Source organism: Callithrix jacchus, chromosome 15, assembly GCF_049354715.1.
Source record: "Callithrix jacchus isolate 240 chromosome 15, calJac240_pri, whole genome shotgun sequence".
Classification (NCBI taxonomy): Eukaryota; Metazoa; Chordata; class Mammalia; order Primates; family Cebidae; genus Callithrix; species Callithrix jacchus.
Window position 1 is genome coordinate 72,060,013 of NC_133516.1, and position 27,241 is coordinate 72,087,253.

Here is a 27,241-nt window from a genome sequence, read left to right on the forward strand (position 1 = left end):
GAAAAATAATTAGTCTGGTTCCCACAGAAGAAAGAGAGACCGAAACACAACAGAAGAAATATGCACATTTGAGAGAGAGAGGTTCTGAATCACTACAACCCCACACAACCTGGGAGCCCATGGCAGCCTCTGTGCTCTAGAGCCACAGGTGGAAGAAGGCCCTGTGTCCCTGGCTTCACTTACTTGTCTCTCCATGGCCCTCTTCCTCTCCATTTCCTCCTTCCTTTTCTTTTTCAGTTCCTCAAACTGTTCTTTGGTTGGCAGTGACATCAAACCAAGCAACTTTTCCTGCAGATAGTGACAGACAATTTTACACTTAAACCTTTTTAGGGAAAAAACAAACCTTAAGCTCTCTAATGAGAGTCTACTTAAGCTGAGCCACTCTGTTCTTGGAGAGTGACATCATTTAAGAACAGCAGGAAAAGAGGGAACTGTTATATTGGGTGAGAGAGTCAACTTTCAAACGGGCCGGCGTTTTCCTTATGAAATGATCAACATCAGATATCCCAGTTATTCACCTTGCTCCAATTTTAGCTTCTCTATGAGGTTTTGTCCCTGCCCATCCTATTAACTTAGCAAACCTCAATCACAGCCCTCTCTCTCACACTTCCCTGCTGTTTCTCCACAACACTTCTGCCATCTTACATACTAGATATTTTAGTTGTTTATGGTCTCTCCCCTTCTCTACAACATAAGCTTTATGAGAAAAGGAACGTTAGTCTTTTTTGTTCACTATAGGACATCCAACACCTAGCACACTACCTGGTACATAGGAGGCACTCAACAAATGATTGCTGAATAGAGTCACTAATCAAAGTGAGGAAGGGCCTACCTCTCTGTACTACAGTGTTAGAAAACTAACCCAACAGGACTCTTTCTATTATATCTCTTTGTTGGCTGGGTGCAGCGGCTCATGCCTGTAATCTCAACACTTTGGGAGGCCGAGGTGGGCAGACTGCTTGAGCTCAAAAGTTTGAGACTGGCCTGGGCAATGTGGTAAAATCCTATCTCTATTTAATAAAAGGGAAAAAAAACTTTGTTTTAATTAAAAAAAAAAAAAAATAGACCTCTTTGTCAGGAAGCCCCAAAGGTGGTTAACTATGACGCTTTCAGAAGGGGCTTTCAGGGGTAGAAAGATACAATTCAGATCTAACCACCTAGGTTAGTCTGCCCTTAATCGGCTGTTTCTTCCCAGCTGATGGCTCAGGAAGAGTCCTGTAGGAGATTATCCTAAGGAAGAAATACTAAGTACCAGTATTACTATCCTGACAACACTTAACAGCAGCAAAAAATTAGAGTCTATCAAATGCACAATTAAAGGAAAATGGTTAAAAATATGCACTATTGTAAGTACTGTATATAAAAAATGCAAATGGGAAAAAAGATGAAAACATACCAGAATAATGAGTGACTGTAATGGGGACATAGGATTAAAAGTAGTTTTAGTTTTCTCTGAAATTCAGATTTTTCTCTAAATGTGGCATCATGCTTTCATAATTTCAAAAAATAATAAATGTATAAATAGGAAGTAAACAAGTCATTGCATGGATCTGCCTTCTGGGAAGGAAAAGAGCAGGACAGGCCAAGCACAACATTTATGTCAACCCAGGATGGCTTTACCTGCACAAAAAGTGTTGCTGAGTATCTGATCATTCTCTGTAGCCGCAAATTGCTTGGATGTGGTGGAGGGTCCTGGTTCAAGCCTAAGGTTAAGATCTTCTTACTGAATTGGAACAAATACATGAATGTAATGAGCACGGCCAGCTTCAGAAACAAGGGCAAAAAGTGTAACATCGGGAGTTGCCAGGCTTTCATGCAAGGAAGGTGTGTAAAGATGGGTAAATGACTCCACCGAAGTTTCCTTGAAGGCAAAACCCATTTCTTACCCTTTGCTGTACATAAGGCCTCAGCACACGGTGCACAACAAACACTGTTATGGAGGGACTGACTACATATGTAGAGCAATCTAGGCAGCTGCACAAGGTCTGGCACTTAAAGGGCCCTGTGCTTGGTTTAATGCTCTGCTGTTAGTATCTTTATTCTTAATAATTTTTGAACAAGGGACATGCATTTTCATTTTGTGCCAGGCCCTGCAAACTATGTAGCCTGTGCTGTACGTCTGGATGGACAAAGGTGCCTCATCTCATTCTCCCTCTGAGTTGCTGTACTTCTCATACCTCAAAGGACTAATTTAACCCAAATGGCCAGTCCACGATTAAAAAGCAGCTGTGGACTTGAGCACAGACACAAAGAAAGAACTTGAGTTTCTACCTTCACTCTACAGCTTTTGCCATCTGTGACATGATTCCTCATCTTTGACACAGGATGTTAATCCCTACCTCACAGCATAACTTCGACAGAATAAATGAGCCATTCTAGAGAAAACAACCAGTGACTGGCACATGATAGGTATCAATAACCAGCTCTTCTTTCTTTAATAATAATAAACATTAGAAATCCTTAATGAAACAAAAGTCACTGAGATGCATTAAGTGCTAGAGCTGGCTACTTCCTTGCCCTCCTCCACACCCACTGCTTCATCACCAGAACTCTGGGTGAGTGCAGGTCTGCTTTCGCCATCATTTCATTAGAACAGGATCTTCTCCATTCCACCAGCGGGCAGGATACCACTTAATGGACCTTACCTTAAAGCGTCTATTAGCTCATACACTTTCTGCACTTCCACTCGAAGATCACTGGCATGTTCCAGACTGTAGGTTGTCTCCCCAGCACTAAGGAGAAACCACAGAGATAAGTGATCTAAGTTTCATGGTGCAAATCAGACAGCGTAGTGTAGAAGGATGCTAAAGGTGTAAGGCCTCACAAAGGCAGTTAATTCTCTAAAAGTGACATTTTCAGACTTTCGGATATAATGCACTGTCCATCTCTTGAAATGAATTAATCAAGTGGAAGTGACATTTCAATTTGCAGATACTATAGGGGCAGATTCATGCTGAGGCCTCCAAGGACTAGCCCTTGGAGGGTTAATGTGGCTGAATTTATTCTGGCCTACTTTCCCTAAACAATCCCCCTACATCTAACAAGATGTAAGAAGTGGTTTACTAAATGAGTTGGTTATACTATATTAAGAGCAGAAAGTGACTTGGCTTTTCTGGCTCAAAAGTACCCAAGAAGGTTCGAGACTAGCCTGGCCAACATGATGAAACCCTATCTCTACTAAAAGTACAAAAATTAGCCAGGCATTGTGGTGGGCACCTGTAATCCCAGCTACTCGGGAGACTGAGGCAGCAGAATCACCTGAACTGGGAGGCAGAGGTTGCAGTGAGCTAAGGTCACACCCCTGCATTCCAGCCTGGAAGATAGAGCAAAACTCTGTCTCAAAAAATGCGTGTGTGTGTGTATATATATATATATATTATATATATATATATATATATATACACACACACACATACATACATACGTGGTTTTGTTTTAAACAAGGCACATCTACTGCTACATGTATCGCTTTAGATGTACAGGTAGGCAACAAAAGGTTTTTTGTTTTTTTGTTTTTCTTTGAGATGGAGGCTCGCTGTATCACCAGGCTGGAGTGCAGTGGCACCATCCCAGCTCACTGCAACTTCCGTTTTCTGGTTTCAAGCAATTCTACTGCCTCAGCCTCCCAAGTAGCTGGGACTACAGGCACGCACCACCATACCTGGCTAATTTTTTGTATTTTTAGTAGAGACGGGGTTTCACCATGTTGGCCAGCATGGTCTCAATCTCTTGACCTCATGATCCGCCCACCTTGGCCTCCCAAAGTGCTGGGATTACAGGCGTGAGTCATCGTGCCTGGCCGGTAACACAGGTTTAAGACAAAGACAGAAAACTCTGATATTAATTCTTATTAAATTAATTAATTAAATTCTTATTAATTAAATTCTTATTAAATTAATTAATACCTGGAGACCATAATTATTCTTTTCCTACAGGTTGGAAAAACACTGCTGGGATCTGAATCTAGTAGCTAGCACTTCAACTTCTAGGTCACAAACACTAAGCTTCAGAAAAAGCCATGCTCTTAAGCAGGGATCAGCAAATTTTTTCCATAAGGGGCTAAATCATAAATGTTTTCAGCTTTGCAGGCCACACAGTCTCTTTGCTGCTATTCAACTCTGTCATGGTGGTGCAAAAGCAGCCACAAACAGTAATCAAACATGGGCATGGCTATGTTCCAATAAAACTTTATGCAAACAGGTAGCAATAACTAGTGTTGGTAAGGCTATAAAGAAAGTAAAACCCTCTCAAGGCAGAAAGAAGTCTGCTAAAAAAAAAAAAAAAAAAGAAAGTAAAACCCTCATATACTGCTGGTGGGAATGCAAAATGGTACAGTCATTCTAGAAAACGATTTAGCAATTCCTCTACGGAATGTTACTCTATGGTAACATATAGTTACCATAAAACCCAGTAATTCCACTCCTAGGTACCTACCTAAGAGTAATGAAAACACAAAGAACATAAAAACTTGTATATAAATATTACAGGAGCATTATTCATAACAGCCAAAAGTAGAAAAAAACCCAAATGTTCATCAACTGATGGATAAACAAAATGTGGTAAGTATCCACACATTCATACAGATGGAATGAAGTACTGATACATGCAACAACATGGATGAATCTTTAAAACATTATACTGTGTGAAAGAAGTCAGAGAAATTTTATATTATGATTCCATTTATATGAAATGTCAAAAAACAGACACATCCATAGAGACAGGAAGTAGATTAGTGTTGGCCAGGGAGATGGGGAAAGGGCAGTGGCTGCTAATGGGTATGGGATTTCCTATTGGAGTGACGAAAATGTTTAGAATTAAGATAGTGGTAATGGTCGCATAATTTTGTGAATACACTAAAAACCACTGAAAATTGTACACTTTAAAAGAGTGAAGTTTATGGTATGTGAACTACATCTAGATTTTTAAAAAGAAGCAGATGTCAAGCTACATTTGGCCCAGGGGCTGCAGTCTGCCAGCCCCTACTCTAAGGGAAATGCCTGCTTTAAGCCCTGACACCTCAATGTGACACTGAAATGGCATCTACCCAGGCATGAGCATGAGACCCACTGCCTTTCCTCTGCTCCGAACAGATGCTGCATTCAGCAACAGTACCTATTGTCTGAGGCCTTCCCAAACCTGCTTAGTTAGAATAGCCAAGGTCAACTGAATGTGGCTATCTTTTTACTAGCTCATGTGTTGGTAACATGTACCCCTAAAAGACAGACATGAAGATGATTCTCTTCATAACAGCCAAAAGGAGAAAAAACCCAACCTCAGCTGGTCTCAGAAAAAAAAAGCACAGCTGAAGTTAAGACTTTCATTTTTGGCTACTGGAAAATTGACCTAAAATGCCAGAAAACACTCACCACTGGATTAGAAAAACATAGAGGAATAGCTTACTTTAATGATGCTGCCATCTTGATGTATTCTGGAGCTTTCTGGTCAACTTTCTCCATGCAGAGTCGTAATTTCTAAGAACAAAAACAAAAAATGGTATGCTCAAGATTAGAAAAGCCTACCCAGAAGCTAGGCTCCATCAATAGAGATATATTTAAAATGTTTACTTTTCTAACATATTAATTATTGTTATCAGTTTTCTCATTTATAGGCCTAGTTTCCAAGCATAAAATCTTACAGGAAGGAAGGAAAGTGACAATGGAGCTTCTGACCAGACGTTTTGTTTTGTTTTTTAAGGAGTTCTGTCCTGTCACCCAGGCTGGAGTACAATGGCACGATCTCTGCTCACTGCAACCTCTACCTCCTGGGCTCAAGTGATTCTCATGCCTCAGCCTCCTGAGTAGCTGTAATTACAGGCACACTGCCACCATGCCTGGCTAATTTTCATATTTTCAGTAGAGATGAGGTTTTGCCATGTTGGCCAGGCTGGTCTGGAACTCCAGGCCTCAAGTGATCCACCTGCCTTGGCCTCCCAAAGTGCTGAGATTACAGGGGTGAGCCACCGCATCCAGCCAGATTTTTTCGAGAGGAGCGAGGCCTTCTAGGGCACAAGCCAAGGTGTCCACCAAGGCAAAAAGGAAATAGCTGCTACTTTCTTCCTCTGCCAAGTGATGCCAGGCAACAATGGGAAACCAGCACAAGGTACTGCCAGGGTTCACTTCAAAAGAGGAGGTGGCAAAAGCACAGTGGGTATTCACAGAAATGAGATACCAGGTCATGAACTCCACACAAAGGATGGAGAATAGCTCCATCTGAAACTCAATATGGGGCTTAATTAACACCATTTCTAGTAGCCTGAGTATTTACATGGGGATTTTAGAAACACTGCCATTATGATCTGCAGAACTGCTAACAATGTCTATTCAGTAGTCATCAGACAAAAATATACTCTGCCTCTGTTCAGAATGTTGCACAGCTGCTTCCTCTGACTGGGCTGATCTCTTCCTTGCATCTCTTACTGCCTACCCACTCAGCTCACCTGGCTAGTCCTCCTCAGCTCACCGGTCTCACCTGGCCCTTAAGGGACCAAGCCAGTCTCACTCCCAGATATTCTTTGTACACTATTTCTTCTCAGAGTATGCATCTAGTAGGCGGATTGTGGGATCACTGGTGGTAACGACAGCTGAGGCATTTGGACAAACTTAAGAGGGGGACACTTGGCAAACTGGTAAAGCCTGAAAACTTGTAAAGTTTCAGTAAAATGATAAAGCCTAAAAACTTGTAAAACTTTCTAAAACTTACAAAGTCTAACACTCCCAAGTGAGTTTCCCGGGATTCTTCCAGCCCACTGTTTATGAACATCTCTAGCTTCTCCCCTCCCCATAGAACTTATCCACACCACATGGCAACTGCCCTTCCTCCTCTTGCCTCTGGGCCACCAAAGCCTCCACCCTCCTGCTTTCAAGTGGCCAAGGAAGGGTGAGGGAATGAGTTTGTTGTAACACACCCAGGATGACTCTGTGACTCACACAGGGCCCTAGTTGGGAAATCATAACATGGCCCTTTAGCAGGAACTACAAATGATTCAAAGGAACAACTTCCCAAAGCGTTCTCCAGAATATGCAGGAGTGAACATAACAAAGAGCCAAATCTGCCTGAGAAATGAGACCCAAGACCAGACAGTGCATATCACCTCGTAGAGCTTCACGATGTCAGGTGTGTGTTCCTTCTCATCAATCTGCTGCTCTCTCTTGAGCAGCGTGTCCTTGCAGTGTGTACAGCAGCGAATCCGGTCATCGTCCTTCTCATCCAGGACTGAGCTGACACTGCTCATGCTGCTGATGCTGCCTCGGCGGGAGCCATGGACACTGTTGGGTGACTGGCTGGGGCTGGTGTGGGTGCTCAGGGACTCCTTGCTGGCACTGGTGAGCTTGTCTGTAACCACAACACCAATAGGCAGCAATGACCTCCACAGCATCCAATTACCATACCCACGAACTTGAGGTGTCAGTCCACAGGCGTTTGATTTGGAGAGTAATAAGATCAGTCTCCAGCTGTGGGCAAGTACTGCCCCTCTGCCTTCCCAGTATCAGATTCTGGTGGGAAAGGACTCCACTGCTGCCCCTCCAAATCCAAACAACCTGGCCTTTCTACCTGGCACCCTCTTCCATTTGCCCTGTGCCTCCAACACAACATACATTCTCCTGGGAGACTTTCCTCCACAGCCTTCTCCCTATTCCCAAGCATCTGGCTCCTACCCTCTCTAAATGGCAGGTACTCCGGGAAAGCCTTCTCCAATTCCCTGAGGCAAAAACTACCCATCCTTCCCATCAGCTCCCACCATTGCCCATTTTGGAGCACTTTCCACTTTTCTCCCTGTGTATAGTTACATATACACCCCAGAGCTGCCCTAGGAAACCCTGACTCTTTGTGGGTACAAACTGCGTCTTAGTCACACTTGCACCCTTAACATATCCAGCAGGGCCACCCCACAGCAGCTGCCCAGTAAATGCTGGCTAAAGAGCTCAAGGGAAGAAAGGTGAATAGTGTCCCAAAAAGGCAGCTTATCAAGTCATGTGAGACAGGGAGTTGGTCTCAGGGAGAAAGTATCAAGGTAAAGTGACTAGTTTATGTGAGAGTTAGACGTAAGCATCTGTTTTTGTCCCCACGTTATCCAGACACCCCACGGCCACCAGCATGCACAGCCGGCAGAAATCTCTAGTGTTGCAAATGTACCCCAAACTTCCCAGAAGGAAATGAGATAATCTTCAGCAACTTCTAATCAGCTTGGTTGCAAAGTCCCAGAAGATCAAGTTCCACCTAAACTTTGTCCTCCGCACCCCCCAACTATTCTATTTGCTCATCTATTCATCTACCCTGGGCTTTCCAGAATTCTATGCCTTTGCTCCTGCTCTTCACTCTACCTAAAATGCCTTCCTTCTCCATCTGTTTTGCAATCCTACACACCTTTCAAGGTTCTTCTCACCTATCACTTCCCAGCCCTAAGTATCCATGCTCTCATTGTCCCTGAGCCCATGGCACTCAGCATCTCTAATATTATGGTATTAGTCTTTTGTATATGACAGCGAGTTGTCTGTGACTTATCCTATAGGAAGGGACTAGTACACTGCTTATATTAAGACCCTCTTCTCCAAGTCACACCTGCCACTTCCAAGCAGAGCTGACAGTTGGTCAGCCTCTCCTGAGTGCCTGACACAATCTCTTTCATAGTACATCTCTCCTTAGAAAGCAATTATTTATTTGTGAGTTTGTATCCACTGCTAGATGCTGAACTTCTTGGAAGAATGGACAATGCCTTATAGGCCAGAAATGGGCAAAAGATGACCTTTGAGCCAAATTCAGCCTGAAGGTTATTTCCATATGGCTCTCAAACTAAATATAAGTTCTATTCTATTCTATTCTGAGATGGGAGTCTTGCTCAGTCGCCCAGGCTGGAGTGCAGTGGCTCAATCTCAACTCACTGCAGCCTCTGCCTCCTGGGTTCAAGCAATTCTCTTGCCTCAGCCTCCCGAGTAGCTGGGACTATAGGTGCATGCTACCAGGCCTGGATAATTTTTTTTTTTTTTTTGAGATGAAGTTTCGCTTTTGTTGCCTAGATTGTGACCTCACCTCACTGCAATTTCTGCCTCCTGGGTTCAAGTGATTCTCCTGCCTCAGGCTTCCAAGTAGCTGGGATTACAGGCATGCGCCACCACGCCTGGCTAATTTTGTATTTTCAGTAGAGACAGGGTTTCTCCATGTTGGTGAGGCTGATCTCAAACTCCTGACCTCAGGTGATCCGCCTGCCTTGGCCTCTCCCAAAGTGCTGGGATTGCAGGCATGAGCCACTGGGCCAAGCCTAATTTTTGTGTTTTTATAGAGACAGGGTTTCACCATGGGGGCTAGGCTGGTCTTGAACTCCTAACCTCAAGTGATCCGCCTGCCTCAGCCTCCAAAAGTGCTGTGATTACAGGCATGAGCCACTGCACCTAGTCTAATATTCACATTTTTAAAAGGTAGTTTAGCCGGGCATGGTGGCTCAAGCCTGTAATCCCAGGACTTTGGGAGGCCGAGGCAGGTGGATCACGAGGTCAAGAGATCGAGACCATCCTGGTCAACATGGTGAAACCCCGTCTCTACTAAAAATACAAAAAATTAGCTGGGCGTGGTGGTGCGTGCCTGTAATCCCAGCTACTCAGGAGGCTGAGGCAGGAGAATTGCCTGAATCCAGGAAGCGGAGGTTGCAGTGAGCCAAGATCACGCCATTGCACTCCAGCCTGGGTAACAAGGGTGAAACTCCATCTCAAAAAAAAAGGTAGTTTAAAGAAAGAAGAAATGTCACAGAAACCATACATGGCCCACAAAGCCTAAATTTCTTTACTGTCTGATCATTTACAAAGCTTGCCAACCCCTGTTATAGACCACTCTATCTCTGGCTCCTAGCATAGTACCTAGCCTGTAGTGGGCTTCACAGAATCAGCAATTGAATAAATGACGATTCCAATGCACCATTAATTTACCAAAAAGGTTCCAAGGTCCCAGTGGTGATTAGCAAATAAGGTAGACCCAAAAGAAGATGAGGGTCCAGGGCCCCACCTCCAGGTCACCTACTTGCCAAGGGAAGGCTGATGAGCTCCATACACTTCTTGCACATAATAGACCCACAGAGGCGACAATGGTGGCGGCGGTTCCGGATGCTGAACTTATTCCCACAGTCTGGACAGAAAGGGACATCCTGGTCGTTGACCCAAGGCACCACAGACTTTTCTATTGCTTTGGGAAGAGCAAACCAACAAAAAAGCCATTTTAAAGAGAGATTTGGTCAGGGAAAAAAGATAAAGGATAAGAAGAATGTGAGCAAAGTTTTAAAGTTACCTCTAATCTTTGCAGACTCAGTATTTGTTCTGTCAAATGCAGTGAGCTGACCAAGAGAAAATAGTGCCAAGTGAAATTAACCAGGTGATGTATACATGCTCCACACTTTCCAATACCTCGAGTAGGAATTGGCACATTTGGATTTCTCAAATCTCATCTGTCATCCCCAACTCCACAAAATCACAAAAACAATTTCACGTGGGACAGAATATCAGTTTTGCATCTAGAAGCCACCTCCCTTCCTGTGACCCACTTCTAATCTCTTTATTGTCAGTTACCAATTTTAGCAATAACCAGGGCTAGGCAAGGATGGGTAGGGGCAGCAATTAAAAGCAATGGAAAACTCTCCATTCTCCACAGTGCTCCTAGACCCTAAAACTGGCCACTTATTTCTGCCTTACAAAGTACACATAAAGAACTGTACTTGTGGTTGCTACTATGCCCAGCTCAAAATCCAGGTTACACACAACAAGCATATCTAGGATCAAAATACACCACTGAGACCTGGTCACCACTCCTTTGTTTGCGATCACACCCCACACTTCACTAGGTGATTGTGCCCGGGACACTCAAAAGAAGAATCTGAAGGAAGAAAGGTTTTCCAGCATCTGAGTGGGATTTATAGGTGGTGAAAGGGAAGCTGAGCATGTGGCAAGTCTGTCAGCCTGGGTCATTCTGTTAAGGAAAGCTGGCCCAGGCTAGAACTGTACACCAGGTCCTCTGCAACTCTCTAGAGAAGGGGTTTCTCTGGCAGCATCAGATGTATATGACATCTACAACACATGCTATAGAAATGTGATTATTTTTCCCCAGAAAATGTGTATTTACAGAAAAAAATGTTTTAAGACTACAAAATTTACCTTCTCTAACCTGATTATTAATTTATTGACTTCCACAACATAGTGGTCAATTCTAGCAGCTCGGTGTTTTTTGAATTCAGAAAGATGGCTTCTCACAGCACCTAGAGGGAAGGAAATGGGGAGACAAATGACTTACAATTTCTCTGAGGCAGCCTCTCTACCTTGTTGCTATCATCAATGAATTTCAAAAGCAGGCTGGTCAACATAGTGAGACCCCGTCTCTCTCAAAAAAAAAAAAAATATTAGCCAGGTATGGGCATGTACGCCTATAATCCCAGCTCCTCGGGAGACCAAAGCAGGAAGATGGCTTGAGCCTAGGTGTTGGAGCTATGATCCCACCAGTGTACGCCAGCCTGGGTGACAGAGTGAGACCAATCTCAGGGAAAAAAATAAAAATAAAAAACAAGTAAAAACTCTAAGATTTTATAGTCTTACCAAAAATTCAAAAGCCAGGATAGCAAATGGAAGAAAATCTGCTAAAATGTTAACCATGACCTTGAGGCCACCAAATACCATATGAGAGACTTTAGAGTAGAGTAGATAACAGCATGCATGCTGGAGTCAGCCTGTGCTAAAGTTTCAATTCTGCCACACGCTGTGTAACCTTGGACAAGTTACTTAACTTCTCTGTAACTCAAGAGTACTCAACTGTCAAATACAGTAATAATGGTATCTACTTCACAGAGTTGTTACGATGATTAAATAAGTTAAAATTTATAAAGTCTTACCTGACTCTCATGCTAATGTTAAATAAACAGGGTGATAACATCATGGGCAATTTAAAATTTTCTGAATTATCTTATTGTTTTATATGTTGTAAATCTGATACAATATGGCTTTTCTGAAGGATAAAGACAGTTCTCAAAATGGTCAAAAAAATGATAGATTCCCTTGTGGGAGCTAGTTAAACTGATACCTTCCTCAGTCCAGCAGCCAAGACCTGGGACAAACCTCTGCAACACAAATAGAACCCAATAGCTTACTGTCTGAGAATACCTGAAATATTTCCAGCTCAGTCTCACCTGATCCAGAAACATATTGCCCTCAAACATCCTGGCACTCAGTGCACATCCTCATCCCAGTGATCACTTATTCATTTAGAGATTGTACTATAACAGATTTTGTCACATGCCATGCTTTTTAAAAAAATTTTAATTGCCAAATAAAAACTGCATATATTCACCATGCACAACATGATTTTTTGAAATATTTATACACTAGGGAATGGCTAAACTAGCTAATTAACATATGCATTATATCATATACTTATCACTTTTTGTGGTGACATCACAAAATCTACTCTCACTGATTTTTAAGAATACAAGATTTTTTTCTTTTTTTGAGACGCTCTGCTACCAGGTTGGAGTGCAGTGGTGTGATCTTGGCTCACTGCAACCTCTGCCTCCCAGGTTCAAGCAATTCTCCTGCCTCAGCCTCCTGAGTAGCTGGGACTACAGGCATGAGCCACCATGCCCAGCTAATTTTTATATTTTTAGTAGAGACAAGGGTTTCACCATGTTAGCCAGGATGGTCTCAATCTCTTGACCTCGTGCTCTACCCACGTCAGCCTCCCAAAGTGCTGGGATTACAGGTGTGAGCCACTGCACCCAGCCCACAAGATATTTTTATTTTATTTTATTTTTGAGACAGAGTTTCACTCTTGTTACCCAGGCTGGAGTGCAATGGCGCGATCTTGGCTCACCGCAACCTCCACCTCCTGGGTTCAGGCAATTCTCCTGCCTCAGCCTCCTGAGTAGCTGGGACTACAGGCATGTGCCACCATGCCCAGCTAATTTTTTTGTATTTTTAGTAGAGACGGGGTTTCACCATGTTAACCAGGATGGTCTCAATCTCTTGACCTCATGATCCACCTGCCTCGGCCTCCCAAAGTGCTGGGATTATAGGTGTGAGCCACTGCACCCGGCCTTATTTTTATTAACTATAATCAGGCTGGGCATGGTGACTCACACCTGTAATCCCAGCACTTTTGGAGGCCGAGGAGCATGGATAACTTGAGGCCAGGAGTTCTGAGACCAGCCTGACTAATGTAGTGAAGCCCCATCTCTACTTAAAATACAAAAATTAGCCAGGCATGGTGGTACACGCCTGTGGTCCCAGCTACTCAGGAGGCTGAGGCACAAGAGTTGAACCCGGAGGCAGAATTTGAAGTGAGCCAAGATCGCAGCAGTGCACTCCTGCCTGGGTGACAGAGGAAGACTCTGTCTCAGAAAAACAAACAAAAAACTATAAATCACCCCTTTAACAACAGATCTCTTGACTTATTCCTCCCGACTGAAATTTTGTATCCTTTGATCAGCATCTCCACATGCTATACACTATTTATTTATTTATTTATTAACAGAGTTTTGCTCTGTCACTGGAGTGCAGTAGTGCAATCTCTCGGCTCACTACAATCTCTGCTTCCCAGGTTCAAGTGATTCTCATGCCTCAGCCTCTCAAGTAACTTGGATTATACATATGCGCCACCATGCCCGGCTAATTTTTGTATTTTTAGTACAGACAGGGTCTCACCATGTTGGCTAAACTGGTCTCAAACTCCTGGTCTCATGTGATCCACCTGCCTTGGCCTGTCAAAGTACTGATATTAAAGGTAAGCCACCATACCCAGGCCCACACATGTCTTTTCTTCCCTAACCATACTCTAACATCTAATTGAACTTCAGTTTAGAATTCTTAGGGGTGACCATAAATGTTAACTGCTAAAATTTGTCATTCACTTGACCTTCTACTGTGGTGTTCACGCCAAAGGCTCGAGACAGTTGACTTGCCTCAGTTTGGCTGCTGGACCTGTACTGCATTTCCTCACCTCGAGGGCTGTCGAGTGAGACAGGGCCGTAAGCTGACTCACTAAAAGCAACAATAGGATGCAAAGCAAAGGCCTACAGTTTATGAGGACATTGTGCTGTCTGCTTCCATGTCCCCCTTCAGTCTCTGTGTAAGCAATAAACTTGCTGCAATTGAAATGTCTAAGAGGAGCAGAGACATCTGCCCATATTTTCCCTGGAGCCAAGCCTTTGTTTTAGCTCCTGATGAAAAACAGGTTTAACCAGCCACCTTAAGGGTGCCATTGTATCTTTAGAATGTAAAATCATTGAAATGTAAACTACTACCACTAGCCCCCTTAAACTGCTTCCTGAGCAGGATATCACAAGCCCCGGATATCTATTTTATGGAGTTTGTTTCCTTTCTGTCTTCCCCTTTGTTTCTTTCTGCTGAGATGAGGTAAATGTAAACAAGACAAAAGGTATAAAAGCTGTAACCCACAAAAATAAATTTGCTGCGTTTTGGCCATAATCTTCACGCAGCCCTCCAGACTCTACTTTTCTATGTTCTTTCTTTTCCGCGCACTCTCTCTCTCAGGTTGAACGAGACATCTACGTTGGCGGTCTCGGGGACTCCCGCGGGTCGGTAGTCCCCCGGCAGACGTGCCGGACCCCGACATTCTACAGTTTGTGACTATCTTCAGTTGCTGCAACTGGCAACTTAAAAATCACCCTAGTAATCTCACATTGGCAATCATGAAACAAGCTATCACAAATAAATATTAACTGCTAAAATCTGCCATTCACTTGACCTTCTACAATTTGTGACTATCTTCAGTCGCTGCCACTGGCAACTTAATCAGAAAAACACCCTAGGAATTTCACACTGGCAATCATGAAACAAAGCTAACAAGAATTCATATGTCCAAAATTTCTCCTTCATGTTTTGAATTGACTTTCATATATATCTCATAATTACATATGTATAGTATTATTTTTAAAGCAATTTTCTCCTGCAATAATAAAAATGTTTCAATTCTCCAATACAGTAGCAAATAGCCCAAGTGGACACAGAGCACTTAAAATGTGGCTAGTGTGGGTTCAGGAAGTAACTTTTAATTTTATTTCATTTTAATTTATTTCAACTTAAATAGCCATTTTAATTTATTTAAACTTAAAAATGACTGGTGGCTACTGAAAAAACAGCACAGTTGTTGGACTCTCCTTATTCAAAGAGATACCTTCTGTAATGGCACTATAGGGATACAGTAGACTAGCCTGGGTAAATATTGCTTTCCTTCTTAGAGCCCCAGTTTCCTTATCTATAATGGGAATAAGGACCACTATTCCACAAGACTTTTGTGAAAGGTGAACAAGATAATAAACATGAAAATTTAATAAATCACTATAAAGGAATAATTACCCATTTTATGGACAGAAAATATTTTATTATATTAAGAACTATTATCATTAGACAGTTAAAGGATATATAGCCAGGCATGGTGGCTCACACCTATAATCCCAGCACTCAGGAAGGCTGAGATGGGAGGATCACTTGAGCCCAGAAGTTTGAGACTAGCCTGGACAACATAGTAGGACCCTGTTTCTACAAAAAATACAAAAATTAGCCAGGTGGGATGATGTGCACAAGTAGTCTCAGCTACTCAGGAGGCTGAAGTGAGAGGATCACTTCAGCCTGGAATGCAGTGAGCCATGATGGAGCCCTGAACTCCAGCCTGGGCAACAGAGTGAGACTCTCTCTCAAAAACAAAACAAAACAAAACAAAACAGATATATGTAAGATTAGATAGTTTAACTAAGTGTGTGTGGCATGATAAATAGCTTTAGTGAGATATAATTCACATACATACACCATTTAAAGCAAAATTTCAGTGGTTTTTAGTATCTTCAGAATTGTACAATCATCATAATAAATTTTAGAGAATTTTCACCATCCCAAAAACGTGAAAGTAGGTAGATGGTACCATAACGATTCAAAAAAGTAAGCTGCATAAAACAGTGCCTGTCACTGGGCAGGTAATATCCTATGTAAGATGAAACAGACTTATTAATGGAATCTGTGCCTGAGCTAACATCAGAGAGATATGGATTCATACCCCATTTCTGCAGTTTACTTGCTGTTTGTCCCTGGGCACGTTCTCATGAGGTGCAGTGAAGATTTAACAAGACCATGGATATAAAGCACTTAATGTAGTGCCTAACACAAAGTGAATGCTCAGGTCTTCCATTTTCTTCCCCCAACAAGGGCATAAGGTACATGAGAAGCTTAGACCATTACGGTTTACTGATGCCTCCTCAGCCAACTTTTAAAACTTTACCTAGAACACAGCAGATGCTCCATAACCACTTGCTGAATGAATAAATGAATTTTCTTACCAAGCTCCTGGGGTTCCCACATGTAAGGATCAACCCCTCCATAGCTGAAAGACTCATATCCTTGGGTCCCTGATTCTGCTCGATCATCCCCTTCTCGTTTCAACAACTTGTCCTTTGCTTTCTTAGCCTTCTGAACAAGACCTTGAAAAATGGAACAAACGATATAAATGAATCATGAATAACACCCATTAGAGTCAAGGGAAATGACTCTAAAAACAAAAGTTGACAAAATAATTATCACTTGTTTAAAAATGCACCAGAAATATTTAGATCCCAGGTAAAATGCAGGAACAAGCACACAAACACTATATTACAAATACCACAGAGCAATATACTGGTCAGTCAACATTAGTTGTTTAGGTGGCCAACATATGGACTAAATTACTGCTCACTGCCAAATTTAAGAGCACAATTTAAAAATGTTTTAAAATAAAATTTGATGAGGGAAACAGAGTGATGGAAGTCTTTTCTTCTTTATCTTAATTGGAGTGGTTAAGTGGGTATATATATTTCTCAAAATTTACTGAACTGGGCCAGGAGCAGTGGCTCACATCCATAATCCCAGTACTTTGAAAGGCCAAGGGAGGCAAATTGCCTGAGTCCAGGAGTTCAAGCCAGCCTTGGCAACATGACAATACCCCATCTCTACTAAAAATGCAAAATTCTAGCTGGGTGTGGTGGTGCAAACCTATAGTTCCAGCTACCTGGGAGGCTGAGGTGGGAGAATCACCTGAGCCCAGGAGGTCGAGGCTGCAGTGAGCTGAGATTGTGCTACTGCACTCCAGCCTGGGCAACCAGAATGAGACCCTGTCTCAAAAAACAAAAACAAAAACAAAAAAATTAAAGTGTACACTTAAAAACTATACCTCAGTTAAAATAAAGTGGTTTTTTGTTGCTGTTGTTGTTTTAAGATGGAGTCTTGCTCTGTCACCCAGGCTGGAGAGCTATGGCACAATCTTGGCTCAATGCAACCTCCACCTCCCAGGTTCAAGCGATTCTCCTATTGCAGCCTCCTGAATAGCTGGGACTACAAGCCCCCACCACCATACCCAGCTAACTTTTTTGTATTTTTAGTAGGAAAGGGGTGTCTCCATGTTGGTCAGGCTGGTCTCGAACTCCCGACCTCAGGTGATCCGCCTGCCTCAGCCTCCCAAAGTGCTGGGATTAAAAGGGTGAGCCACTGAGCCTGGCCTAGTTTTTTAAAAACTAAGTTCTATAGTACTAATTTATTTACCCCAGGAACTCATGAGTAAATTTTTTTCATTTACCTCCAGGATGGGATTAAGCTAAACCTCCATCGCTGGAATGGTGTTCCCCATAAGGCTTAACTGGACAAAGTTCTTCCTTCCCCACTATTGCCCACCCACTTACTAAACCCATGTGAGAATATTTGCAAAAAGCTTCAAGAAAGAGATATAACATCTACAACATGGAACCAGATTTGGTAAGAAGAGAAAATGAACATTTCCTGTATTTAGTCCTTGTATACACCAGGCACAATGCAAAGGGCTTGCAAATACATTATGCCAGTTCATGATCAAAATGTTATATGGCAGGTAACAGCCCTACTTACAAATTAGGAAATGACATCAAAGATGGGGAAGAACTTGCTTCATCCAAGACCATAGAGCTTATAGGTAACAGCAGGGCTGGAAGTAGACACTTCATCTGTCTGAAATGAGAGCTCCAGCTCTCCCCAGCTAGTGCTGATTCACAAACTATGCCTCTGCAGAACGTGGGTTCTGCCACCTGTGCTGGGGAAGGGAACCACCTGTTAAACTGAACAATCAGCTGAATGGGGGAAAAAGAGAATTCTCAGTTCTAAGCTGTTCTCTCTCTCATGAATGTTCTTTAATCTTGGATGACTGCTATCCCTTTCTTCCACCAGAATCTACTAGAAATGCTCAGATTGAATATTAAATGATATCATTACTTTAACATTTTATTTATTTTTCTTTCTTTCTTTATTTTTTTAAGATGGGGTTTCACCATGTTGGTCAGGCTGGTCTTGAACTCCCGACCTCAGGTGATCTGCCCACCTTGGCCTCCAAAGTGCTTGGATTACAGGCGTGAGCCACCACGCCCAGCCCACATTTTATTTATTTTTTAGAGATAGGGTCTCACACTGTCACCCAGGCTGGAGTGCAGTGGTGTGATCATAGCTCACTGCAGCCTCGATCTCTTGGGCTCGAGCAATCCTCTCACCTCAGTCTTCCAAGTAGCTGGAACTACACATGTGCACCATCAAGACTAGGTAATTAAAAAAAATATTTTTTGTAGAGATGGGGGTCTCACTATGTTGCCCAGGCTGGCAGGCAGAGGATAAGATTAGTAAGAATACACTTGTCTTTTTTTTAAGACAGTCAGGCCAATAACCAAACTTCTTGATTATTGGTCACTCTGGGACAGCTTTTTCCAAATTGGAAAAATACCAAAAGTACATCCTTTAAAATCCACTGAAGTAGTCTTTGTCTTTTCTTTCTTTTTTGAGATGGAGTTTCACTCTTGTTGCCCAGGCTGGAGTGCAATGGCAGCAATCTCGGCTCACTACAACCTCCGCCTCCTGGGTGTTCAAGGGATGCTCTTGCCTCAGCCTCCTGAATAGCTGGGATTACTCAGTGGGCATGTACCACTATACCCAGCTGATTTTTCTACTTTTTTAGTAGAGACGGGGTTTCACCATGTTGGCCAGGCTGGTCCTGAACTCCTGGCCTCAGGTGATCTGCCTGCCTCAGCCTCCCAAAGTGCTGTGAGTATAGGTATGAGCCACCATGCCTGGTCTAAAGTAGTCTTTTCTAATAACCGGGGAATGTGAGTTAACATAACAATTCGGTTTTGGAAAAACACTAAAGTATCAGATTAAACAGGCAATCTGTACCACCTTAGGAGACAGAAAAACTGTCTGGCAACCTTCCCAGAATGGATGTAGCCCTTCCAGAGGTGGCCAATTAGGAATAATCCCATATATTTTAAAAAATACTGACAAAGCAAGAAGCCACAGTCAATTTTCAGCTAACTTTTCTTCTACTTACTGAAAATGGGCTAAACTGTAGCTGAACCAGGGCTACGGCTTGAACCCACTAACTTTTTGCTAATGACTAATCTATCTTTTCCTTTTTGGACTGCCCCCAAAATCTAATACCAAGGTTCATTCTTTTAGCTTTAATTTTTCACTTGCCTAAAACTAGCCATGTCATAATATTTCTAAGAACCAAAAGACCAAATGAAGAGGTGATCTGCTTTCAAAAGCGGTTTTCAAAAACCCTTTCATGTCTATCCTTAAAACTTTACTTTCCTGATTCTGAAATGTAGAAAACTGCAACATAATCAAGAATTCCTTTCAAACTAAAGACATGATCACTAGTAGTACTAGAAGTAGAGATATGAGAGGTAGGTCAGGGTGGAAAATAAAGGGAAAAACCCAAGAGAATCTTTTCTCTTTTTTTTGACAGTTTCACTCTGTCTCTCAGGATAGAATGTGACAGCCTTGATCTCCTGGGCTGAAGCGATTCTCACACCTCAGCCTCCCAAGTAATTGGGACTACCAGTGCATGCCACTACAACTGGCTAATTTTTTTAAATAATTTTTTTGTAGAGATGGTCTCGCTATGTTATCCAGTCTGGGATCGAACTCCTGGGCTCAAGCAGTCCTCCTGCCTTGGCCTCTCAAAGTACTAGTATTACAGGTGTGAGCCCCTGTAACCAGCTGAAGTAACTTTATTTTGTTTTATGTCAGGGTTTCACTCTGTTGCCCAGGCTGGAGTGCAGTGGCATAATGAGGGCTCATTGCGGCCTCGACCTCCTGGGCTCAAGGGATCCTGATGCCTCAGCCTCCCAAGTGGCTAGGACTACAAGTGCATGCCACCATGCCCAGCCAATTAAAAAATTTTTTCCAGGCCGGGCACGGTGGCTCACGCCTATAATCCCAGTACTTTGGGAGGCCGAGGTGGGTAGATCACGAGGTCAAGAGATCGAGACCATCCTGGTCAACAAGATGAAACCCCGTCTCTACTAAAAATACAAAAATTAGCTGGGCATGGTGGTGCGTGCCTGTAGTCCCAGCTACTTGGGAGGCCGAGGCAGGAGAATTGCTTGAACCCAGGAGGCGGAGGTTGTGGTGAGCCGAGATCGTGCCATTGCACTCTCGGGTAACAACAGTGAAACTATCTCAAAAAAAAAAAAAATTTTTTTTTTTCCTTTGTATAGATAGGATCTATGTTGCCCAGGCTGGTCTCAAACTCTTGGGCTGAAATGATCCTGCCCACTTTGGCCTCCCAAAGTGCTGGGATAACAGGTGTGAGCCACTGTGCCCAGCCAAGGATCCTTTCAAGTTTCTTTCACAAGGCACAAAACTTCTACTCTATTTAGTATTCCTTAAATAGATTCCTATATCTCTATTCTCTAAATAACCTTAAACATTTTTCCTCTTAAAAAAGAGTAACTGTAGGAATCTGAGAACAGTCTCTAACCTCTATATGTATCACCAGTTTTAGTAATGGCATTGTAAATGACTTAGTTCAGCTGACACCAAGACTGGAAGCTAGTTGAAAACCATGAAGGCTCTTTGGTTGTCCAAAGGAAACTTAGATAATCAGGTTTTTTAGTTTTGTTTTTGCTTCATTTCCCCCAGGAAGCTGCGATGCATGCTGTGATTGGAACATGGGCCTCTCATCCTCAGTGATGTCACGTGTAAAGGGCAGCCCTGGACTTAGAGATAACAGAAGACCTACATTCCAGGCCTAGTTCTGCCAATTCCTATGTGACCGTGGATAAGTAACTCAATGTCTCTTGAGCCTCACTTCACTTGCTATCTATAAAATGAGACCAATCACTTTCTTTTTGTTTGTTTTTGTTTTGAGATAGAGTCTCGCTCTGTCGCCAGGCTGGAGTGCAATGGCGTGATCGCGGGTCACTTGCAACCTCTGCTTCCCGGGTTCAAGCGATTCTCCTGCCTCAGCCTCCTGAGTAGCTGGGACTACAGACACGTGCCATCATGCCCAGCTAATTTTTATATTCTTAGTAGAGATGGGGTTTCACCATGTTGGCCAGGATGTTCTTGAACTCTTCACCTCATGATCGGCCTGCCTCAGCCTCCCAAAGTGCTGGAATTACAGGTGTGAGCCACCACGCCCGGCCGAGACCAACACTTTCTTGCAAAGTTAGGAAAGTCAGATGAAATAATAATGTCTGTGAAAGAAACTCTTAAAAACTATAAAGCACAGCATTTTTTTCCCCTCCTAATAGTTTTGGCTCTGCTCTACAACCTCTACAGCCAGAAGCCACCTCATCCATCATAGCTCTCAGAATTTCAGAAATGTTTGCCTTTGTTAGCGGTTTTTTAGTTTTGTTTATGTTTTCAGAAACTTTTTTTTACTGAACAGAAAAGTGAGATAGAGTGGGACTCTAGGCACAAATATCTGATTACAAAGTGTATATGATTCGCTTGTCTGAAGACCAAAGTCCACTTAGGAATACATGATCATTCCTTTCTTTCCCTCTCAATAAAGTCTGTGAATAGAGCATCCAGAACTTTTTTTTTTCCCCAAGACGCACTTTCATTCTTGTTGCCCAAGCTGGAGTAAAATGGAGCGATCTTGGCTCACTGCAACCTCTGCCTCCTGGGTTCAAGCGATTCTCCTGCCTCAGCCTCCCAAATAGCTGGGATTACAGGTGTGTACCATCAGGCCCAGCTAATTTTTTGTATTTGTAGTAGAAACCGGATTTCACCATGTTAGCCAAGCTTGTCTTGAACTCCTGACCTCAGGTGATCTGCCCTGAGGGACATAATAAACAGAAAGACTCTGGGATCACAGGCGTGAGCCACTGCACCTGGTCCGGAACTGTTTAATTTCATGGCCTTCAGAAATGCTGCCAGCTGTGAGAAGCAAATTAGCTGAATAACCACGAAAGTAAGTTCCAGAGGAGCAACAGCTTTGTTGTGTGTGTCTGAGACAGGATCTCTCTCTATCCCTCTCTCTGTTGCCCAGGCAAAAGTGCAGTGACACAATCACCACTCACTACAGCCTTGACCTCCTTGGGCTCAAGCAATCCTCCTACCTCAGTCTCCTGAGTAACTGGGACTACAGGCACACACCTCCATGCCCAGCTAGTTTTTTAAAAATTCTTTTGAGAATGGGTTTTGTCATGTTGCCCAGGCTGGTCTTGAACTCCTGAGCTCAAGTGATCCGCCCACCTTGGCCTCCCAAAGTGCTGGGAATAGAGGCGTGAGCCACTGTGCCCAGCAAGAGGAGCAGCATCTTATTTGGAGGTTAGAATTTCAAGTCCAGGAAATACAATAAATGTATGTATAGTCAAAAGTACCTTTGAAGAATTCTTTCCACAACTCGCTCAGATCTGAGCTCTTGGAAGCTCAAAAACCAAAGTTTTCAGATTGTTTCTCTTTGTTCTTCAACTATGACCTTCCTTTTTCTGGGGTATAGAGGGCAAGATACCAATTGGGGAAGAAAGGATGGTGGGAAGGCCTAAATCTGTGACAGGTAAAATGGGTGTATAATGTGCCTCCACCATCATAGCAAAGGAAAGAAATTCCTCTTCAAACCCTGTTAGGCTGGTGGTCAGAGAACTGTCAAGCCAGATCACAGTGATTACATTTACTAGATTCAAAGACAGACTGTGTTTCACTGAGTGGCTTTAGACATGTTATCTAATCTCTCTGTGTGCCCTCATCAGCAAAATGTGGCTCACAGCCACAAAGTTATTGTGAGGACTAAATGAAATTAATAAACAGGGAGATTCTGAAAATGCCTGGCACATGACAAACACCAGTCATCTGTTTGCTACTACTATTATCATATTCCTGTGGCAACGCCGAAGCTGATAAGAACTATCCCATGAGTTAAAGCTCTCACTGACAGCAGGGGATAGGCAAGCTCCTCGCTTCTTACTTTTAATTTGCCCTTTGACATCACGGTCTTCCCCTGAGTGCTCTTCCTCGTAATGTGAATGAAGCTGATAGAAAGACTGCAGATCCTTCAGGCACAGAGGGCAGAGAAAGCCCTCCCTCACTTCCCCTGGGTCATCCAGAGAAGCCATGGCAGTACCCCTCTCAACCCTAAGAAAGCAGGGATCTCATGCCAAGAATCAGCTTGATTCCTTCCAAGGAACCATGGTTCCTGCAGCATTAGCTTAATCAAGTAGTATACGGATGGTGAGGAAGTAGCTTCATGGTCCTGGATGAGGTTCCCTCTCTGGAATAGGAGGAGCCCTAAGAAAGGAAAGAAGAAGGAAAAAAGCCAATTCAGGCAAACTGGTAGCAACTGAGAATTTTCTTCATTCTTTTCACAGTACAACAGTGCAAGTTTGTTTGTTCAGTGCAAGTTTGAGAAAACAAACTCTCAAATCCTTAGCCCAACCAAGCTGCAAAACCTAAGATGTAAAAACATCACTGGACAACAACAACTCAGTAAAGTTAGGAAGCACAGATTCTTGAAAAAAAGCAAATACCTTGACAATTCTCTTACATTCATTCCAAATGATTCAACTTCAAAATTTGTATGCCACTTTAGCCACTGGGGGAGTGTCTGAAGTACTTAGAAGTTTTTACTTGACGCTCTTTACCTTGATTGTTTACTTGACCACATATGGTAAGTTCTTAACACCTGTAAGGCACCTGTGTTAGAAATGCAAAGATGAAAAAGATATAGTATCTGCCATAAAAAAATACAAAAAAACAAAAATCCTAACACCAGTTAAAGAGAAAAATTAGAAATCTACTAGTCAAAAAGAAAAAATATATTTTATATTTATAGAGCACTTATCTCCAATGGGCTTACTAGATTTTTTTTTAAGAGACAGCATCTTGCTCTGTCATCTGGTGAGCTATAACTGCTCACTACAGCTTCAACTTTCTGGGTTCAAGTGGTCCTCCTGCCTCAGCCTCCCAAGTAGCTGGGACTACAGGAGTATGCCACCACACCCAGCTAATTTTTAAACTTTTTATAGAGACAGGGTCTTGCTGTTTCCCAGGTGGATCTCTAACTCCTGGCCTCAAGCGATCCTCCTGCCTGAGCCTCCCAAACTGCTGAGATTACAGATGTGAGCCACTGCACCAATAGATCTTAAAAGCCAGTAAGTGACAACTGAGTAGCAAACCTAATGTTTCTCCACTACTTCAAAAATAAAAGGCTGGCCAGGCACAGGGGCTCACACCTGTAATCCCAGCACTTTGGGAGGCCGAGGCAGGCAGATCAACTGAGGTCAGGAGCTCAAGATCAGCCTGGCCAATATGACGAAAACCCATCTCTACTAAAAATACAAAAATTAGCCAGGTATGGTGGCAGGTGTCTGTAATCCCAGCTTGCTGGGAGGCTGAGGCAGGAGAATCACTTGAACCCAGGAGGCAGAGTTGCTGTGGGCTGAGATCACGCCATTACACTCTAGCCTGGGCAACAAGAACGAAATTCCGTCTCTAAATAAATAAATAATAAATAAATAAAAGGCTTTGGTGCCTAAACATTTCAGGGCTTAATAAGCTGCATTCTCTTTCTTACTGACCCATGGTAAAGTCACTTCCAGTGTCACCTCATAAAGACTCCCAGTCACAGGAGAAATCTAGACAAAACCATTTCACAAAAGTGGAGAAATTTCTCCCCAAGAACCTGGGGCTACAAGCCACAGTATATAGTGAGAGGGGATGTGTTACCCTTAGCTTTGGATGGACTGTAGAAGACCACCGAGGAGGGACTGCCTGGTCCTCAAAGCTGAAGGGTGGCAGCAACTCAGAAAATAAACAAATGAAACACCAGGTCCCTATTTTTTCCCTCTAGTTAAGAAACCCAGTGACTACATACATGCAGATCCCTGCCTTTTTTCCAAAGAAATATAGCAGCTCTAGGTCTGGCCTGTTCCCTCCCCAGCCAGTGGTTCATCTGATGCTGACTCTGACAGCTCGCTTCCTACCCATACACTCACCTCTAACAACCACAAATCAAACACAAAGCCCACCACAACCATGCTACACAATCACCCTTCACGCCTCAGCCCAAAACCAAACTTCACTTCCTCAAAGAAATGCCTCTTATTCAAGGCATCAGAATGGACTTCTCCTTCACAGCACTCATCTCAATTTATAACTGTAGGTACATATGTGAAGTAACTAAGTAAGACTGTAAAATCTGTGAGGGCGGGCACAGACTCTATATGTTTTCCCCTTTGCTGTCTCCCCAGAGTTTAGCGCAGTACCTGGCACACATAATGAAGAAACGCAATAAAGCTCCATGAATGAAATGAACAAATGAATGAACTCTAAACTCATCTAAGCATACGCCATAAAGAAATCTAATATAGGCCGGTCGCGGTGGCTCACGCCTGTAATCCCAGCACCATGAGAGGCCGAGGCGGGTGGATCATGAGGTCAAAAGATCGAGACCATCCTGGTCAACATGGTGAAACCCCGTCTCTACTAAAAATACAAAAAATTAGCTGGGCACGGTTACGCGTGCCTGTAATCCCAGCTACTCAGGAGGCTGAGGCAGGAGAATTGCCTGAACCCAGGAGGCGGAGGTTGCGGTGAGCCGAGATCGCGCCATTGCACTCCAGCCTGGGTAACAAGAGCGAAACTCCGTCTCAGAAAAAAAAAAAATTAATATAAACCGCTGAATCGGACTCCACAACCATAACTGAACACATATGCAAGCCCCTCGACTCTAAATCATGTAAAAAGTAAAAAAACACACACGCAATACTTACATGTTCTGCAACTACATCCACCATGAATTTCGCCCACAACGAGGACACATCCCACAGCCGCACTCAACCCGTGTTCACGACTGCACATGATCACAACCCACACAACTAACACGATTTTTTTTTTTTTTTTTTTTTGAGATGTTGTTTCGCTCTTGCTGCTCAGGCTGGAGTGCAATGTCGAGATCTCGACTCACCGCACCACAACCTCCGCCTCTCGGGTTCAAGTGATTCTCCTGCCTCAGCCTCCCGAGTAGCTGGGATTACAGGTGCTCACCACCACGCCCGGCTAATTTTGCATTTTTAGTAGAGATGGGGTTTCTCCATGTTGGCCAGGCTGGTCTCGAACTCCCGACCTCAGATGATGGGCCCACCTCAGCCTCCCAAAGTGCTGGGATTACAGGCGTGAGCCACTGCGCCCAGCCACTAGCACGAATATACATACGTCGCATGACCATACACAAGACGAACGACTCAACCCCGTGGAGCAGAGATGACAACGTCACACATCGCACAGACATCACACAAAACGCTCCAAACATCTCCATACGAATTCAGAATACAAACGCTTCAGCTTTACACAACCAGAGAACCAAACACAGCCACTCGGAAGACAAACACCCACTCACTTCCCCCACAGCTGCAGAACCAAACCCAAGTGTATACGCCCCACGTAACCGCACAACCACACAGAGCCCAATCACCTCAGTCACACACAAGCGAAACGCACGGCCTGAAACCGGCATCTCCCACCACTCACGTCACACCCACCACAACCACACACGGCCCACACCCACAAAGGACCCCCCGTCTCCGTTCTGTAGAGAAGCCGTGTCCCCATCCCTCAGACTGGGCCTGACCCTCTGTACCCGGCCGGCCTCCTGCAGGCACGCAGGCCTGTCCAGTCCTTTGGGCCCGGGTTCTGGGCCTCCACGGCTCCTCACACAGCTGCAGACGCCATCTCCATCGGTAGCTCGGCACTCGGCAGGCGCGCCTGCGGCGGCGAATCAACCGTAAGGCGCGCTGATAGACAGACGCCTGTCGAGCGCCGAGTCTTCGAGGGCGCGAAAAGGACGGATACAGATTCGACTAGCGAAGGGCAGGCCGGCGGCTTCTGCGCAGGCGCTTTCCGAACGAGGGCGGGGACGGGGGTGGAGAGGAGGTGGGGATCGGTAATTTTGTGCGGTTCTTATGTCTCAGATTCGAACAAGGAGGGCATCAAAG

At 43.6% G+C, this 27,241-nt stretch overlaps 1 protein-coding gene across 9 annotated transcripts in view; it reads right to left on the reverse strand.

Annotated features, from left to right (window-relative positions):
* The window catches only part of RBSN (rabenosyn, RAB effector), a 32,283-nt gene extending 5,287 nt beyond the window's left edge, over positions 1–26,996 (reverse strand). The window contains exons 1-12 of one of the 9 annotated variants that reach the window (XM_008982200.5): positions 26,887–26,996; positions 23,794–23,942; positions 23,218–23,537; positions 16,313–16,453; positions 11,133–11,233; positions 10,273–10,318; positions 10,009–10,170; positions 7,091–7,332; positions 5,401–5,471; positions 2,646–2,732; positions 1,621–1,723; positions 184–288 (exon numbers count right to left, since the gene is read on the reverse strand). In XM_008982200.5, the coding sequence (XP_008980448.2) occupies positions 184–288; positions 1,621–1,723; positions 2,646–2,732; positions 5,401–5,471; positions 7,091–7,332; positions 10,009–10,170; positions 10,273–10,318; positions 11,133–11,233; positions 16,313–16,453; positions 23,218–23,365 (1,206 nt within the window). In that variant the 5' untranslated portion in view covers positions 23,366–23,537; positions 23,794–23,942; positions 26,887–26,996. Of the gene's footprint in view, positions 1–183; positions 289–1,620; positions 1,724–2,645; positions 2,733–5,400; positions 5,472–7,090; positions 7,333–10,008; positions 10,171–10,272; positions 10,319–11,132; positions 11,234–16,312; positions 16,454–23,217; positions 23,538–23,776; positions 23,943–26,020; positions 26,824–26,877 lie in introns of those variants that run through there. The other 8 variants (XM_008982199.5, XM_078351726.1, XM_002758686.7 and 5 more) reach the window with 8 other exon arrangements.
* Positions 26,997–27,241: the final 245 nt, after the last annotated feature.